The sequence below is a fragment of the Watersipora subatra genome, chromosome 10, assembly GCF_963576615.1.
Source record: "Watersipora subatra chromosome 10, tzWatSuba1.1, whole genome shotgun sequence".
Taxonomy (NCBI): domain Eukaryota; kingdom Metazoa; phylum Bryozoa; class Gymnolaemata; order Cheilostomatida; family Watersiporidae; genus Watersipora; species Watersipora subatra.
The window spans coordinates 18,171,206-18,186,098 of record NC_088717.1 but is presented as its reverse complement, the minus strand read 5'-3'; the positions used below and the strand labels follow the sequence as shown (position 1 = coordinate 18,186,098).

Sequence of the window (14,893 nt, the reverse complement as noted above, 5' to 3'; positions counted from 1 at the left end):
TCAAGTTGTACAAGAACCAGCCAAGTCTTTTCTTTCAAATGATATTACATCCATGTAGACAACTTAAATCTCTTTACGCAGATCTGTGTTTCAAAGAAGGTAGTGTCAGAAAGTTCCCAATTTTGAAAAAGATTTTGTTTGCCGAAACAAAATTACAGTAGACTTGAACCATACAAATTGCAAAATATACTTAATTTGAAAAAAATGCTTATTCATTACATACAAAACACAGATATGAATATTATTTATGCATATATAGCTAGTCATGAACATGAAAAGTATGAAACTCTAATTTCGAGCTTTTCCTCGCGAGTATCATCCCTCAAACCAAAACATAGCTAATTTACATGCTAATATAACTCAAATAAACTGTCATAAACATTATTTAAATTATAAAAATGTGTTCCATAACTCTGCTGCTGACTTTTCAGACTCTGTACACTGCTCTAAGAATCAATATGAGGATATTGAAAGTGAATGATATTTTTAGGCTGACTACGGCTGACAACCTAAAAGGTGTATTTTTATTTGAGCATAACAATCCAAATTAGCAAAATTAAAAGTCAATAAAAACTTTGAAACATTTAAACTAATGTTTTGATTTGATTGACGCAGTCTTCCAATTTCTCACTACTTGTTAATCTGCATATTTACTTTTGGAGTTGAAAAAGATTTATCGCGAACGATAAAATTTAAAGTCAGCATGATGATTTCCGGTCTAGGTAGATGTCGATATGGATGTACTATTTTGGGCATAACTTTAGCCAAAAACATCATTGAGGCATCAATACATCAATACATCAATACACTACCATATTTTTATTACGGTACCTTGAATATTTGGCAGTAACTGCCGAAAATTTCCATTCTCAAAGCTCAGCAGCCACTTCATCTACAGCATCAAATCCAGATGCAGAGCACAGCTCGATGAAACCATTCAGGGACTACGCCAATGACCATACCATCGAAGCGTATATCTCATCTCTACTACGACCAATACAACTCGACTCTTCGACTAATATATGACCTGGACTCGACTTGTAGAACGAGGCGACCCATACAACCATTTCGATTGGAATGATGGATAATTTTACTCAAACAGAAACTAATTTGAATAACACGGAAACAATGACTGACAACGTGACTACCGAGAGACTGACTTTAATGTACTGGGCTCTGCCAATAGTTCATTTTTGTTTGTACTTGTTCATCACTTTAGGTGTTTCTCCAAAAATAACAAGAATGTACAAATTATATGCTAGGAATTCTACGTAAACTGGTGATGTCACAGAATATTCTGGTTTTACATATCAGTTTGCTTGCAGTTGCTGTTAACCGATAGTATTAAAGTTAATACTCTATTTTAACAGTCCTCTTTGCTGACTATTCACTGCCTCTTTGCTGTCAAATTTACAGCTTACATTGTGTTCACTGTCCTATTCTCGCTGCGTAAGTTAACTGTAAGTATTACGAAATTGCTCTGCTACAGAAACTGTTTGCAATGTCTCGTGTAACAAACTCCTTACTTTGTTAACAGCGACGCTGACAAGAGAAACGGAATGTGGCTCAATTAATCTTTCGTATTGCTGATTAATAATATTAATTATGTTATTTTCTCATTGTAGAGGACAATGTCTGGGATGACACGTGGATGCAGTTGCTGTCATGACCCATTTTGCCATTGTTGCAACTTTAAATTTAGAAGAACACTTAACGGCACTAAACGTGAGTTTTATTTACATCACTGTTGCTAATCTTAACTCGTAACCAAGTAAGTTCTATAGATTTTACTTGGCAGCTTATTAATAGTAACACAACAAAAATATTTAATTAAAATAACTTTTTTTATAGCTAATTCTTGGATACTAGCCTCATTTCATACTGCTTTAAAAACAAAACGCTCTTAACTACAGAGAGCTACTGCAGACATTTATAAAGTTTTTGTGTTTTTATTTTTAACTAGCTTTATAAATATGATGAAATATTCCTCTAGTAGTGATTTTATAAGGGGGATATATCAGAGCCTGACAATGTTGAATCGTGACAAGCTCCCTTCTGGGACAGTAATCTTAGTATTCAGTCCCGCGTTTTCTTTTCAAAGATAACATTTCAATAGCTAATGTGTCTAATATTTTAATTATCGTTTTGTTATGTTTTGTTTTAATCTTGGACTTCTGTTTATAGCTCTGGCTGCAGTTAACCGGTTGTCGGCGTTTCATTCAATTTTAATACGCCGCTTTTATAGTTTTAATTCATGATTTACAGCAAGATAACTAATCATAAATAAATAGAAAATAGTGAAGTGCTTTCATAAGGTGATACACTAAATAATAATCAGTTGAGACTGAGTACAGAACCATCAATACACTACCATATTTTTGATAGGGTACCTTGAAGATGCTGCAATATCTACGGAGACTTTGGACTCTCCAACCTCATCAACCACTTCACTTACTTCAACTTCAAATCCACCAGCGGCAGAGCCCAGCGCCATGAAACCATTCAGAGACTACGCCAACGACAATAACTTCCAAGCATACATTTTATCCCTGCCACGACCAATACAACTCGACTCTTCGACGAATACACGACCACGACTAGACTTGTGGAACGAGACTTCCCAAACGACCACTACAAATACCATGACAAATAATTCCACACAAACGGACACAAACATTACTGACAAGGCGACAACAACTGACAACGTGACCACTGACAGACTGACTTTGACGGACTGGGCTCTGCCGATAATTCATTTTTGTCTGTCGTCGTTCATCACTTCGTTCCTATAAAATACACCTATTCTCCACCCTCACACTAACTAGAGTACTCTTGTTTCTGACTTTTATTCATTATAGACTTCAATGAATCAGTCAGTGCTAATTACTTACCACAAATCTTCAAAACCAAATGGAAAAAATCCTTAGACAATTGGTTTGCTATTAACCGATCAAACAAATATTAAAAAAATGCTTTAAAAAAATGCAACTTAATTTGAAAGGTAGAAGGAATTTTTAGTGTAAAATTTAGCTAATGACAAAAGCTAATGCAGCAGCAATAGTGCTATATGAGGGGCAGTTGATGATCGAATGGACATCCCCAATCAAGAAGCCATATTTTTAAATGACCAATCAGAGTCGACTAGCTCCTCACTTTTGATTTTGTACCAACATCTGTGATAGGCTGAAAATTTAAAAATTGCCGCTTGTTATGTGACCCTCTGCTTGAGTATTTTTCTGCTTTCTGATTGGTGAGTTTCCTAAAACGATACTATGGCCTTCCAAATACATTCTTTAGTAATGACTGTTTTACAATACATTAGCTGTTACATAAACAATGATTAATTGTTGTTCATGGGTAGGACACCAACAGAAAATGCTTACTTTTAGATGGAATATTGAATGTCAGACTTGGTAATAGCAGGTATCCAAGTCACTCAAGAGGTAGATATGGTGTTAACAAGAGACATAATGTACATGCTACAGTGTAAATAACGACCTTGACAGCCATGGACTATTTAGAGATAAGTTAATTGGAAACAAAATAATCTTTGCATGAGTTTAACTTGTGCAAGATTAATGGAGATGGTTCAGTGTGCAGAGTTCTTGATAAATGATAAAATTGGGAAAAGTTATCAGTATTAAAATATATTGCAAGACCTGAAAGAAAAAAGGCTGACTCACCTTTTGCTCTATTGTGCTGTCAAATTTTTAGGTACATTGAGAGACGACACAAACGGCCACTGCGACTAGAATAATGGATAACTTTACTCAAACAAGTGGATAACAACTCAAACTTTACAGCAACATTAAACATTCCTTTTATGTCGAAGCAGGTAAACAATTTTCAGTAGAAAATTTAGCTAATGCAGCAAAAACAGCACTGTAAAATGGGCGGTTTGTGACTATTTAGACATAACAAATCAGGAAGCCATAATTATGTGGCTAAACGACCAACCGGAGTCGATTATCTCCTTGCTTATGATTTGGTGTCGATCTCGGAAAATTTAAAAATCACCACCTCGTTATGTGACCATTTACTTAAATACTTTTTTGGTGTATGATTGGTGATTTTCTTAAAGCGAAACTGTAGTCTCCCAAATAGGTACATTATGTAGTAATGACTGTCTTACAATCCATTAGTTGTTATATAAACAATGATTAATATTTATGGAACAGCTAATGTATTGTAAAACAGCTGTTGTAATTTTTATGTCAGACAATATTAAAGACTAGTTCGGTGATATTATTAACAATAGAGTACAACTCCAAAACGTTTTTCTGGTAGAAGCTATGTCAAAAAGTTAGCATGAAAAATTGATTGCAATGAAATCTCAAAAATTTTCTAGGATATAAAATTTGCAACAAGATATATGTTTTTATGCCTTATTGTTAACCTGTTTTTAGTAAAAAAATTCCTTTTGGTCAAAATTTTATAAGCTCCCAATTTAGCATGATGAATGTATTAATATTTGAATAATTATTAATAATATCTTAATTTTCACGTTAGTGTGTGAGTCTTAGTGTTCATAGAATCTATAAATATAACATGGATGTTTGCTTGGTTAAGACATTGTCAAGAAGCATTGGCAAGTGCTTTAACAGTTTCTGTTCTGTTTAGTAATGAAATCAATGCATGACCACACTTTTTACTAAACATTGCTGTAAAGTATAAAACAGCCTGTATCAACTGAGCCGCAGCATTGGACAGCAAGTATGACATTCTCGCAAAAGTGATCTTCATATTCTTTGGTGGGGCCATTGGAATATCGATAATTAGATTTATATTCATCCATAGGCATTATAACTACGGAGCTTGCTAGTCTGCCAGAAGCAGAGGAGAACTTTGGGGTAAATTTATACGTATTCATTAAATAGGTTTTTTCTACAGATAAACACTTTTTTTAATGAATTATGATAGTTTTTCAGTGTTTGCAGGCAATAATGTGAATAAAGCTGACCTTTAGCTTGACATTCATCATAGAGCGTAATAGCACTTGAATATTTACTCCTAATTTAAAATAGTTGATTTTTAATGCCAGTTTTTGAAGAGCTTTTGAGACAACAAAAAATCCTTTTTGCTTTTAAGGTGGTCAAAGTCTAATAGTAAGCAGTGAGCTAGCTACGGCCTGTGTATCAATCTGAAAAGTCAAAAGGGTGGGAGTTCTATTCACATTCACAGCATACATTTCTTAGGCTCACTAACCATAGCAATAAGTCCCTTGTAGCTTTGCGGTCTCCTAAATCAATTGAATTGTTTACTTATCATTTACCCTCTTGCTTATAAGTCTATATATAGTGTATGTCTGATTAAATGTATAGTTTTCACTAATTATAGATTTTTTAGGCTATCTGTCGTTAACTTCTGAGGCTATCAGCTTGATGCTATAGATTGAAATATTTAGTATTAATATGTTAATACCCCGTTAATACATGGAGATTTGTCAAGGACCCACTATAACTTTTTGCTTTACTCCACAAGCAACCAAACAACTTGAGTACAACAAGCGATGAATATATATACATGTATATTTTCTCAAGTTATATATATAATGATACAGCCTCACCTGAGCTCATTTTAGACGTCTAATTTTGGTGAGCTACACCACTCGACCGCAGAAGCCGACTCGGTGGCTGACCGTTGACCCTACTGTGTGTCACCCTTCTGACTGAGCCAAGGACTGGCTCTGTCTCTCCTTCAGTCATTGTCTCTCCCATACCAGGGGTCCAGCGGCAAACCACACTACCAACTACACTACTCAACTACCTTGCTACAGAATAATTGTGCATATACTTATTACATGTGATCTTTCAGGTGCACATGACTACCAGGGTGTTAGTTATATTCAACTGTAAGACAACTCTAAAACCTCTTTAATCTAATCCATAAGATTGAGTGACACTCTACCAACCAGGCGTGAGCTCTTTAAGCTTTCAGACAATATTAAATGTTAAAAAAAGCACAAACAAAATTTTATATCAAGCAAGGAAAGGGTAAGAAAGGTTAAAAAATCCACAAGTATCATCAATAATCTCATACTTCCAAACTTATTTCATTAACATTTAAAATCATACTGTATAACATGAGAATCATCACAAGTGCAGAAAAAGATGGTAATGCAGATGCATTCATTAAACGTTTTTACTTCAAAAGAGTTTCAGTGAAAGAGTTAAGTGGGTGGTGTGAGGAACCGAGTAGGAGTTCACTATTATTGCAGCAGAAAACTTGATGGATAGCTTTTAGCAAAAACTGCTGCAATTTTATGTTCATTCATACGCTTTGCGCTGCCTGATTGTAAAATGCTTCAAGTAGGTCAAAAATCTATTAAGTATTATTCATATGGAAATTTGATTGCTTTTTCATTTTGAGTTGTTTGCCTTTGGTCACTTGTTTAAACACTATATTTGTTCTAAAACTCCATGTGAGACTTGTATGATCAACAATTAACTTAGCTAACTGCCAACATTTCAAGAGCAACATACTATATATTAAGTATGAAGGGCATTTAATTGGAGTTGTGTCCACTACTATAGATGTAACCAACAGTTTTCTTTCAGTGGTTTCATAGAAAAGACTTGATGTCAAGAGTATTTTATAATACAATATATTATTGACCTACACGCAGACAGTTAAGTTTTAGTAAGATGAAACTCGAACAACTCCCAACTGTTGGTCTCCATTTTAATACTTTTCACGCTGATTATTAAATATTCAACTTGCTATTTTTGTTTTGCTGTACACATGCTTATTAACATATTTAAAGTCAGAGTTGTCTCACCCTTATTAGGACATGAGAAGGCAGAGTAGCATGAGGGCACAACTCTCAGCCGCAGTATTATCACAATGCATTTAAAAAGCTTGTCTATTACCATTTCAAAGTACAGAAGCTATAAAACAGTGTGCTCAGGATATAGTGGCTATATTTAGTGACAGAATATAAAACTTAGTTGTGTTATTACTACTTTGTACAAAAATAAAATGATTCATACTGAAACTATGCTTCACCGCTGAGTTTTATTTATAGACTTCGTGCATTTATAGCGGGTCACTCTATTTCACTAAATTTCTCTAATATTTTAGCGCTGTTTAAAATGGAATGCATGTACATGTATGTAGAAGCAGGCAAGGCTATGGCAGCAAATAAAACAGATAAGATATAATCAGAATAAAACTACAGGACACTATCTTGATAAATAATGGTGGCTTTTCAGCCAACTAAAAAGCAATAAATGGCATCCGTGTTTGTGTAAAGCCATGATCTTCAAAATGAGGTATATAATAGCGAGAAGTGGTGGAAACCACACTAAATTCCTTCCTATTCTGACCTCAATATAAATCAGAAATACATAGTAAAGGTTATACATCTCAACAGCTCTGAACCAAAAAGTATACTCGATTGACTCATCTATTGCAGTAAAGCAGTTGTTATTGCACACACAGTTCATAGGGTGGTGGAGGTTCAGAACTGTCCTTTACAATGGTCTGAGTGTTGCTTTCTATCATTGGTGCTGAAGATTGTGGACCTGTTTCATGATTAGCTGATGACTCAAACATCCTGCAACCAATTAGTAGAAATTATTAGCAGTTACTAGAATATTTCAGCAGTTTTTATCAGCCATCGGTCGCTACTGCTGTTCAGCAGTTGTAGTTCACAGAAGTTTGTAAAAATAACTAACAGTTGATAATAGCTATCAGTAGCTAGTAGTAGTTATCAGTAGTTATAGTAGTAATCAGTAGTTAGTAGTAGTTATCAGTAGTTATAGTAGTAGTTATCAGTAGCTAGTAGCTGTTATCAGTAGTTATAGCAGTAGTTATCAGTAGCTAGTAGTTGTTATCAGTACCTAGTAGTAGTTATCAGTAGTTATAGTAGTAATTATCAGTAGCTAGTAGCTCTTATCAATAGTTGTTACTAACTAGTAGTAGTTAGTGGTAGTTACAGTAGTTCTTATAGTTATATTATGTCCGTGTAGTTACAGTAATCAGTGGTAGTTTATAGTAGTTATCAGTATTTATGAATATTAGTGGTATTAATCAGTTGTTTTAACTATATTATCAGTTATATTATAGTTGTTATTAGTTATTAGTATTTAGTAGTAGCTACATTAGGTATATTAGTTATAGTAGTAGCTAACAGTAGTTACAAATACTTAATAGTAACTATTAGTAATGAATAGTTAGTATTAAGTTATTAGTTATTATAGTAGTTAGTAGCAGTTGATAAGATTTAATTATAGCCACAGCAATCTTCTCATGTGATATTGAGCACATTCTACAACTTATTAGGAGCATATTTAAGCCAACCATTGCTTTTCATCTACAAACTCACTGAACAGACAGTGGTGGTTAGAGACACAATAACAAGATGACGCAAGGCTGCTGTGGTAAAAGCCAGCCAGACTGAACACCGAGACACCAGCCAAAAGCCACACACTGCGGAGCTGATCAAACAAGCATGATGATCCGGAGCATAGAGGGGGAGGCCACTACGAGAGAAGCATTCTATAAGGAAAGCGACTTTGCAGACGAGACAGACTATCCAATCCTGGGCGCTATTCTTGTATATGGTAATATATTTATGCTCCAGATATATTATCACGCAATAATCACTCGCTATTGGTGAAACCTCAGGATTGTTGGTGTCATTGGCAAAGCAATTGGATTCCAGCTAAGTTGCTAAACTAAACAAAATCTAGATTTTATTTTCACTGCCAAATGGCAAGCCTCAGCGACCTACTAAGACTCTATCTCTATTTTCAGTTGCTTGGATTCAATTCTAGTGAAATAATCATCTAGTACTTCTCTTCAACTTTTAATGTTGATTTTGACTGGCATTTTGTTACTTGTTTTATATTTAAAGTCTCAGATGACATGACACAGTATTCTACAAATGACAACTCTCAACTCAGAATGTCAGCAGGGTAGGGCAACTGCGGGAAACAATACAGAATATCAAGCCAGGTTTTGGTGGAATAGAAAAGGAGAATACATTCTATTAACCAGCCTGATTGATTTGACCAGGCATTTGATTTTAGCCTCTGCTTTTAGATACCTCTGTTTTTCTTATTGTAATTGATGTTATTAGCCTATTCAATAAGGCGTGGCATGAAAATTTTATGGGCTTTAAAAACTAATAAATGGTTAAAATTTTATTGAACTGTCATGGTATAAAAATTATAGAGTAGGCAGCATTAATTGTGCAGAGTGCAGTATGTTGACATATCATTGCATAAAGGGTAAACCTATGCAAGCAAATCTAATGGGGTTTAACCTAACTTTCTTAGCACTGCATTCCTAAAAACCTAAGCAAAAACATGTTGCACCGTCTAACAATTTCTGAACAAGCCGTAGGCTACCTCAAGCAAAGAATACTTATTTTGTGGAATAAGTATTTTTCCACAAAATACTAGGGTAAAAGAACAGTAAGCGGGAATGATGGTTAGACTTAATAATTTTTTTAGTCAAATAAGTAGCCAATTATCTTTACTGCAATAAAGTGGTGCCCATCCATCGAAAATCAGGGTCAGAGGTAGAGACAAAATCTGCGGAAAATCGGATTCAAACTCATGACATTCGTTATTGTAGACTGACACTTGAAAACCTTCGCCAATAAACCGCCTTGAATGTTTCAAGAATTATTGTGCAAATACAAGTATATATTATCTGCGCTGTATCTTCACATCTGATGATCTCCCACGACACACAAGACTACCGGACTACTAGTAACAATCTTTACTAAAGTGAAAGCTAGATCCATTCATCTGATGATCACTCACAACACACAAGACTACCAGACTACTAGTAACAATCTTTACTAAAGTGAGAGCTAGATTCGTTCATCTGATGATCTCTCCCTACACACAAGACTACTTGACTACGAGTAACAATCTTAACTAAAGTAAGAGCTAGATCCGTTCATCTGATAATCTCTCCCTATATACAAGACTACCAGACTACGAGTAACAATCTTAACTAAAGTGAGAGCTAGATCCATTCATCTGATGATCTCTCCCTATATACAAGACTACCAGACTACGAGTAACAATCTTAACTAAAGTGAGAGCTAGATCTGTTCATCTGATGATCTCTCCCTATATACAAGACTACCAGACTACGAGTAACAATCTTAACCAAAGTAAAAGCTATCTGAAAGCAAAGTTGAAGGTTGCGAAAAGATTGCATCATATGAAATACAAACTCGTAACATTAACAGCACCAACAGCTTCAATAATTTATGAGCTGTAATTACCTTGGGCTACTGCTCATGTGCTAGCATTTGAAACTATTACTAACTATTATGCTGGCAGTTATGTGTGCCATGAAAGGTCGTCAGATGTAATAACTATGTGTACAATTATTCTTTAATTTGGCGAGGTGGTTTATGGGAGCAGTCGGTACCCTGCTTAGCCGCAAAATGGATTTATTCGAGTTTGCATGTGAAACAGTATTTTTTCCTAACGCACTGAGTGTGGTTTTGGACAGACAAACAAACATGACTCTTGTTATAGTAAAGATTGTTTCATGGGAAGACTACTCCTGATTGACACAAAGTTATCCATTTTGTTAATAACTTTTTGAACTGGCCGACGAGTTGTTTTAATATAGTTGAAATCTATTACTTCATGTGATGTCATGCCATGTCACGTCATGTTTTAAAATGACATGATGGAATCTGATGTGGCATGACACTACATGACCCAATACGCTAGTTTGTCAGTGATGTAGACAGGCGCCTACTAAAAACACAGTCCACGTAACAACTAGAATTTATATGCATCTCTAAAATAGGAATATATATAAATCAACCATACCGTAGTTCTCTCCTCCTTCTAAAGAAGCGGTTGACAGTAACAGCTATGATTAAAAGCAGCACAAGGACAGCTGCTACTATTCCTATGATGATTCCCAGAGCTGTAAAATTAATAACCAACTTAATGAGCCTTGCATGGGAAAGCTTGGAAAACACAATCCTCTAGTTGGCTGTTATGTGACGGGATAAGAGAGCTTTTAATTCATGGCAAATGATGGCAACAGCAGCAAAGAAGGGTGGCAGGTCGCACCTCACATAAAGGTATTTTTTATACACTTTGTTTTACTAAAAATTTTATTATATATTCTATTATTACTATTAAAACTTTTCTTCTTCACATTAATCCCAGTTGCCTCAGGTGTAGCTTGTGGACTTATGGTGGGTGAGTGATATGTGATATTGTGTCTGTGGTTTGTCCTTTCCGTTATAAGGTTTGGGAGGTGATAAAATAGTTTGTACAGACAAAGTTACAGACACGGTGGAAGGGTTTGTGATGGAGGTATTAAGTCAGCGCTCTATAAAATGGTATGAGACTAATAGTATGAATGCGCAGGACGATCAGTTTCTACATACATGACAGTAAAGAAAGTTCAGTTTAATGTTACTGTTAATATGGGAAGTAATGGAGCCTGTGTGAGTCGAGTAGTGATTAGAGGGTTGTAGTGAAAATTTTTTAGGTGCTGCTATGTCATGTAATAAGATTTAGTCTTTAGTTTCAAGGTCAGTGTACTTCCTGCTGTCCCTGAGAATGTCTCAGTTTGATGCTTGCATTAGGTCAGTTATGTGATCAAATTTATGAATGTTATGTACTCATCGAAATGCTTTACGATTACAGTGCACCCTCGGGATACGATTAACCTGATATACTGTTTTTTCACCTTATGAAGTTGAACATTGTGAGATTTTCACATCACTATACGAATTTTATTTCCCGATACGATTTTGAGAAAAGTTTCGCCTGACTTAAAATTTGGCGGTCGGTGTGCTCATAACGCACACCAAAATAACAAAGACGCCAAAATACCGTTTGCCACAAACATTTTCAGAACATTTTAGAAGAGACACGATAACCGACTTCTCTCAGGTCAGCATTCCACATGGGAATTTCATGTAAAATACACAAGCGAGAGAAAAAATTCATTTTTAGTGTTATACTCTCTTTTACTATAAACTTTAAGTCAGCATACATATATAACTACAAGTATCTATAGTATATTTAATTCGTTAGCTATGGAATCTGAGACCGATACAAAAGTTATAAAACGAAGGAAAAATGATTTCCATGTCAACAAAGTTGGAGGGCTTAAATAAATAAGAAGGCGCCCGTATTGTTAATATTGTCAAGGAATATGGTCGCAACCAATCAACATTTGCAGTTATTATTAAAACAAGAACTCCATTAAAGCAAGCACAAGGAGGAGCTTAATACTGACGATGTGAAGGAGTTGGAAGGCCATGCACGCGATCAGCATTCAACAGGAGCAACCCTTTAGTATGGGCGATGGCTGAAGAAGTAGAAGATACAGAAAAACCTACATCGGCAGAAATATTTCAATTGTTTAAATTACTGATGTGGACCGGTACATAAAAACATTGTGTGTAACATATATCACTATTTATCTTCTTTGTGTGGCATGCTTTATTAATTTTATGTTTTATTCATTTCATTTTGATTTCATGTTTTATTTTCTTGTTTAACCATGTCTTTGCAGTCGAGCCTGTTCTCTACTACGTAAATACAAATCATCGTATGTATGTAACTCATATATAACTAGCTACTCAAAATAGTTGACGCATTTACATTACTTTCTGGAACTTGTGAAAGCCCTGTTCTCTAGGGTATAAATATGTGCAAACTCTGTATGTATGGTTACATTGATTCTTGTGCTCATTTCAAACAAGACAAACTACTGTACCACCTACTCTGAATCCTTTTACAAGCGTTAGCTAGCGAGCAATTTTCTGCATCACCCCAGCAATTTTTTTTTTAAATTAGTAGAAAATTGGACAGAAATGGACAACTTCTTTTAGTCTGCTAAAAAAATTCTAATTCATTACGTATTAAATTTATTTTTAAGTGTACAACACTAATAAGCATTGATACATTTTTGCCTCCTCTCCGCTTTACTCACTACATGTACCAGCTAAAGCCACGTTACTCCAAAGGTATAAACGTCCTGTACAGAGAATAAAATTTTTCTTTTCGGTAGCCATTAAATGGTCAAGTGTGCGAGAGGCCGCTTTCGATAACTGCATCGCTCGGCTTTTCTTATTGAATTAGGTTGAAAAAGGTTTCAACCAGACATGCTGAATTTTATAGTGAAAGTGAAGATAGAAACTGCTAAAGGAAAACATTTCGTGATAAAAAGTTGAAAATCAGTAAAATAGTTCAAAATACATACTAAAACTTAGTTACAAGTGTGGGTTTATTAAGCTGAACTTACTTGAAGTGAATTCAAAGTTTATGTTATGCGTACCTTTTGAAGGTAAGAACTCCTTACCGTACGTACTGCATTTGGTACACATTATAATTTTGCATTTTATTGCAGATCATAATCATTAAAATACACTAAATACAATACAGTTACTGTAGGTAACTATACTTACTAAAGTTAACATACTATTTGGTTGCTAACTGTCAATATGTACATATTTTTTTATAAAATTTTGACGATTTTTACCAGGGGATGTTTGCATTGTATAATTACATTGGTCTCCATTCCCCTACATACGAATTTTTCACCATACGATGCCGACCCTGGAACGGATCAACATCGTATCTCGAGGGTGCACTGTAGTTGGTTTGAGCAAGATTATATGTTTATGAAGATAGGGTAATCAGATTAGACAGCTGTATTCTAGAATTGGTAGACATGTTGTTTTGTAGGCCAATGATTTGGTTTCTGAAAATGTAGATTTAAAAGATCTCATTAAGAGGTATACGATGGAGTTTGCTTTTGAGACAGTTTTAATGATGTGTTGGTCAAAGCTCTGTTTTGAATCTATTAGAGCACCTAGGTATGTGAAGCTTAGGACAGTCGGCAGAGTTGTACCAGTGATGGAATAGGTCAGGGGAGGGAGAATTTTGTTTGTATATTCTCATAGCTTGGCATTTAAAAGAGTTAAATTTCATCTGCCAGTCATTGGCTCACTGGATCAGTTTATCTACATGTAAGTCATCTGAAAGTTTTGCCATGTCATAAGAATCAGCGATGGAACTGTGAAGTAGGACATCATCTGCAAAAAGTCGGATTTTAGAATTATGTTGAATGGATGAGGGCAGGTCATTAATAAAGAGGGAGGAAGACAAGTAGTCCAAGGACAGATCCCTGAGGAACTCCTGATGTTACTTGGTGATGGGATGATAGAATACCATTAGCAAGCACTCTAAAGTTGTTTGTCAAGCCAGGCTTTAATCCAGTTTACAATGAGGTGGTTAAACCCATAACTTATAAATTTATGAATAAGCTTAGTGTGGCTTACTACATCAAAGTCTTTTTGAGAAGTCTAAAATGATGGCATAGGTAGAAATGTCAAGGTCATAGCCATCTATAAAATTGCTTTTAGTTGTTAATAACTGGCTGGTACAGCTTCCCCCTGACCAGAAGCCATGCTGGGTGTCAGATAGGATATTATAATTGTCGATGTGGGAGTGGATATAGTGTGAGACTATGCGTTCAGCAACTTCCGATATGATGCTAGTTAGGGTAATGGGTCTGTAGTTAAGGGGTGTGGTTCTACTTTCTTTTTTTGTAGATCTGGGTCACATTAGCTGTCCGCCAAACAGTAGGGACTTGACCAGACGATAGTAAATAGGTGATAATGATTGATAGAGTCAGTTATGTATGGTGCAAGGAACTTGATGACAACACATGACAACATGTCAGGGCCATCTGATTTTTTGAGATCAAGGGTTAGTAGCTGTTTTGTCAGGCCATCTGAATTGATATTTATGTTTAGACGCTTTTTGGGGATAGGTAATAGGTAGAGTGTAAAAAGGTTTTTCATCATCAGTGGTAAAAAATGATTTAAAAGCTTCAGTGACGCATTCTGCCATAGCCGCTCAAGAGTATGGCAAACTCTCAG

The 14,893-nt window shown here is 35.3% G+C and overlaps 1 protein-coding gene across 5 annotated transcripts in view; it reads right to left on the bottom strand.

Annotated features, from left to right (window-relative positions):
• The window catches only part of LOC137405732 (uncharacterized), a 215,139-nt gene that overhangs the window by 179,575 nt on the left and 20,671 nt on the right, over positions 1 to 14,893 (bottom strand). For 3 of the 5 annotated variants that reach the window (XM_068092103.1, XM_068092101.1, XM_068092102.1), the window contains 2 exons: positions 10,809 to 10,908; positions 6,903 to 7,555 (listed from right to left, as the gene is read on the bottom strand). In XM_068092103.1, coding sequence (XP_067948204.1) covers positions 7,426 to 7,555; positions 10,809 to 10,908 — 230 coding nt within the window. In that variant the 3' untranslated portion in view covers positions 6,903 to 7,425. Of the gene's footprint in view, positions 1 to 6,902; positions 7,556 to 10,808; positions 10,909 to 13,940; positions 14,045 to 14,893 lie in introns of those variants that run through there. The other 2 variants (XR_010979802.1, XM_068092104.1) reach the window with 2 other exon arrangements.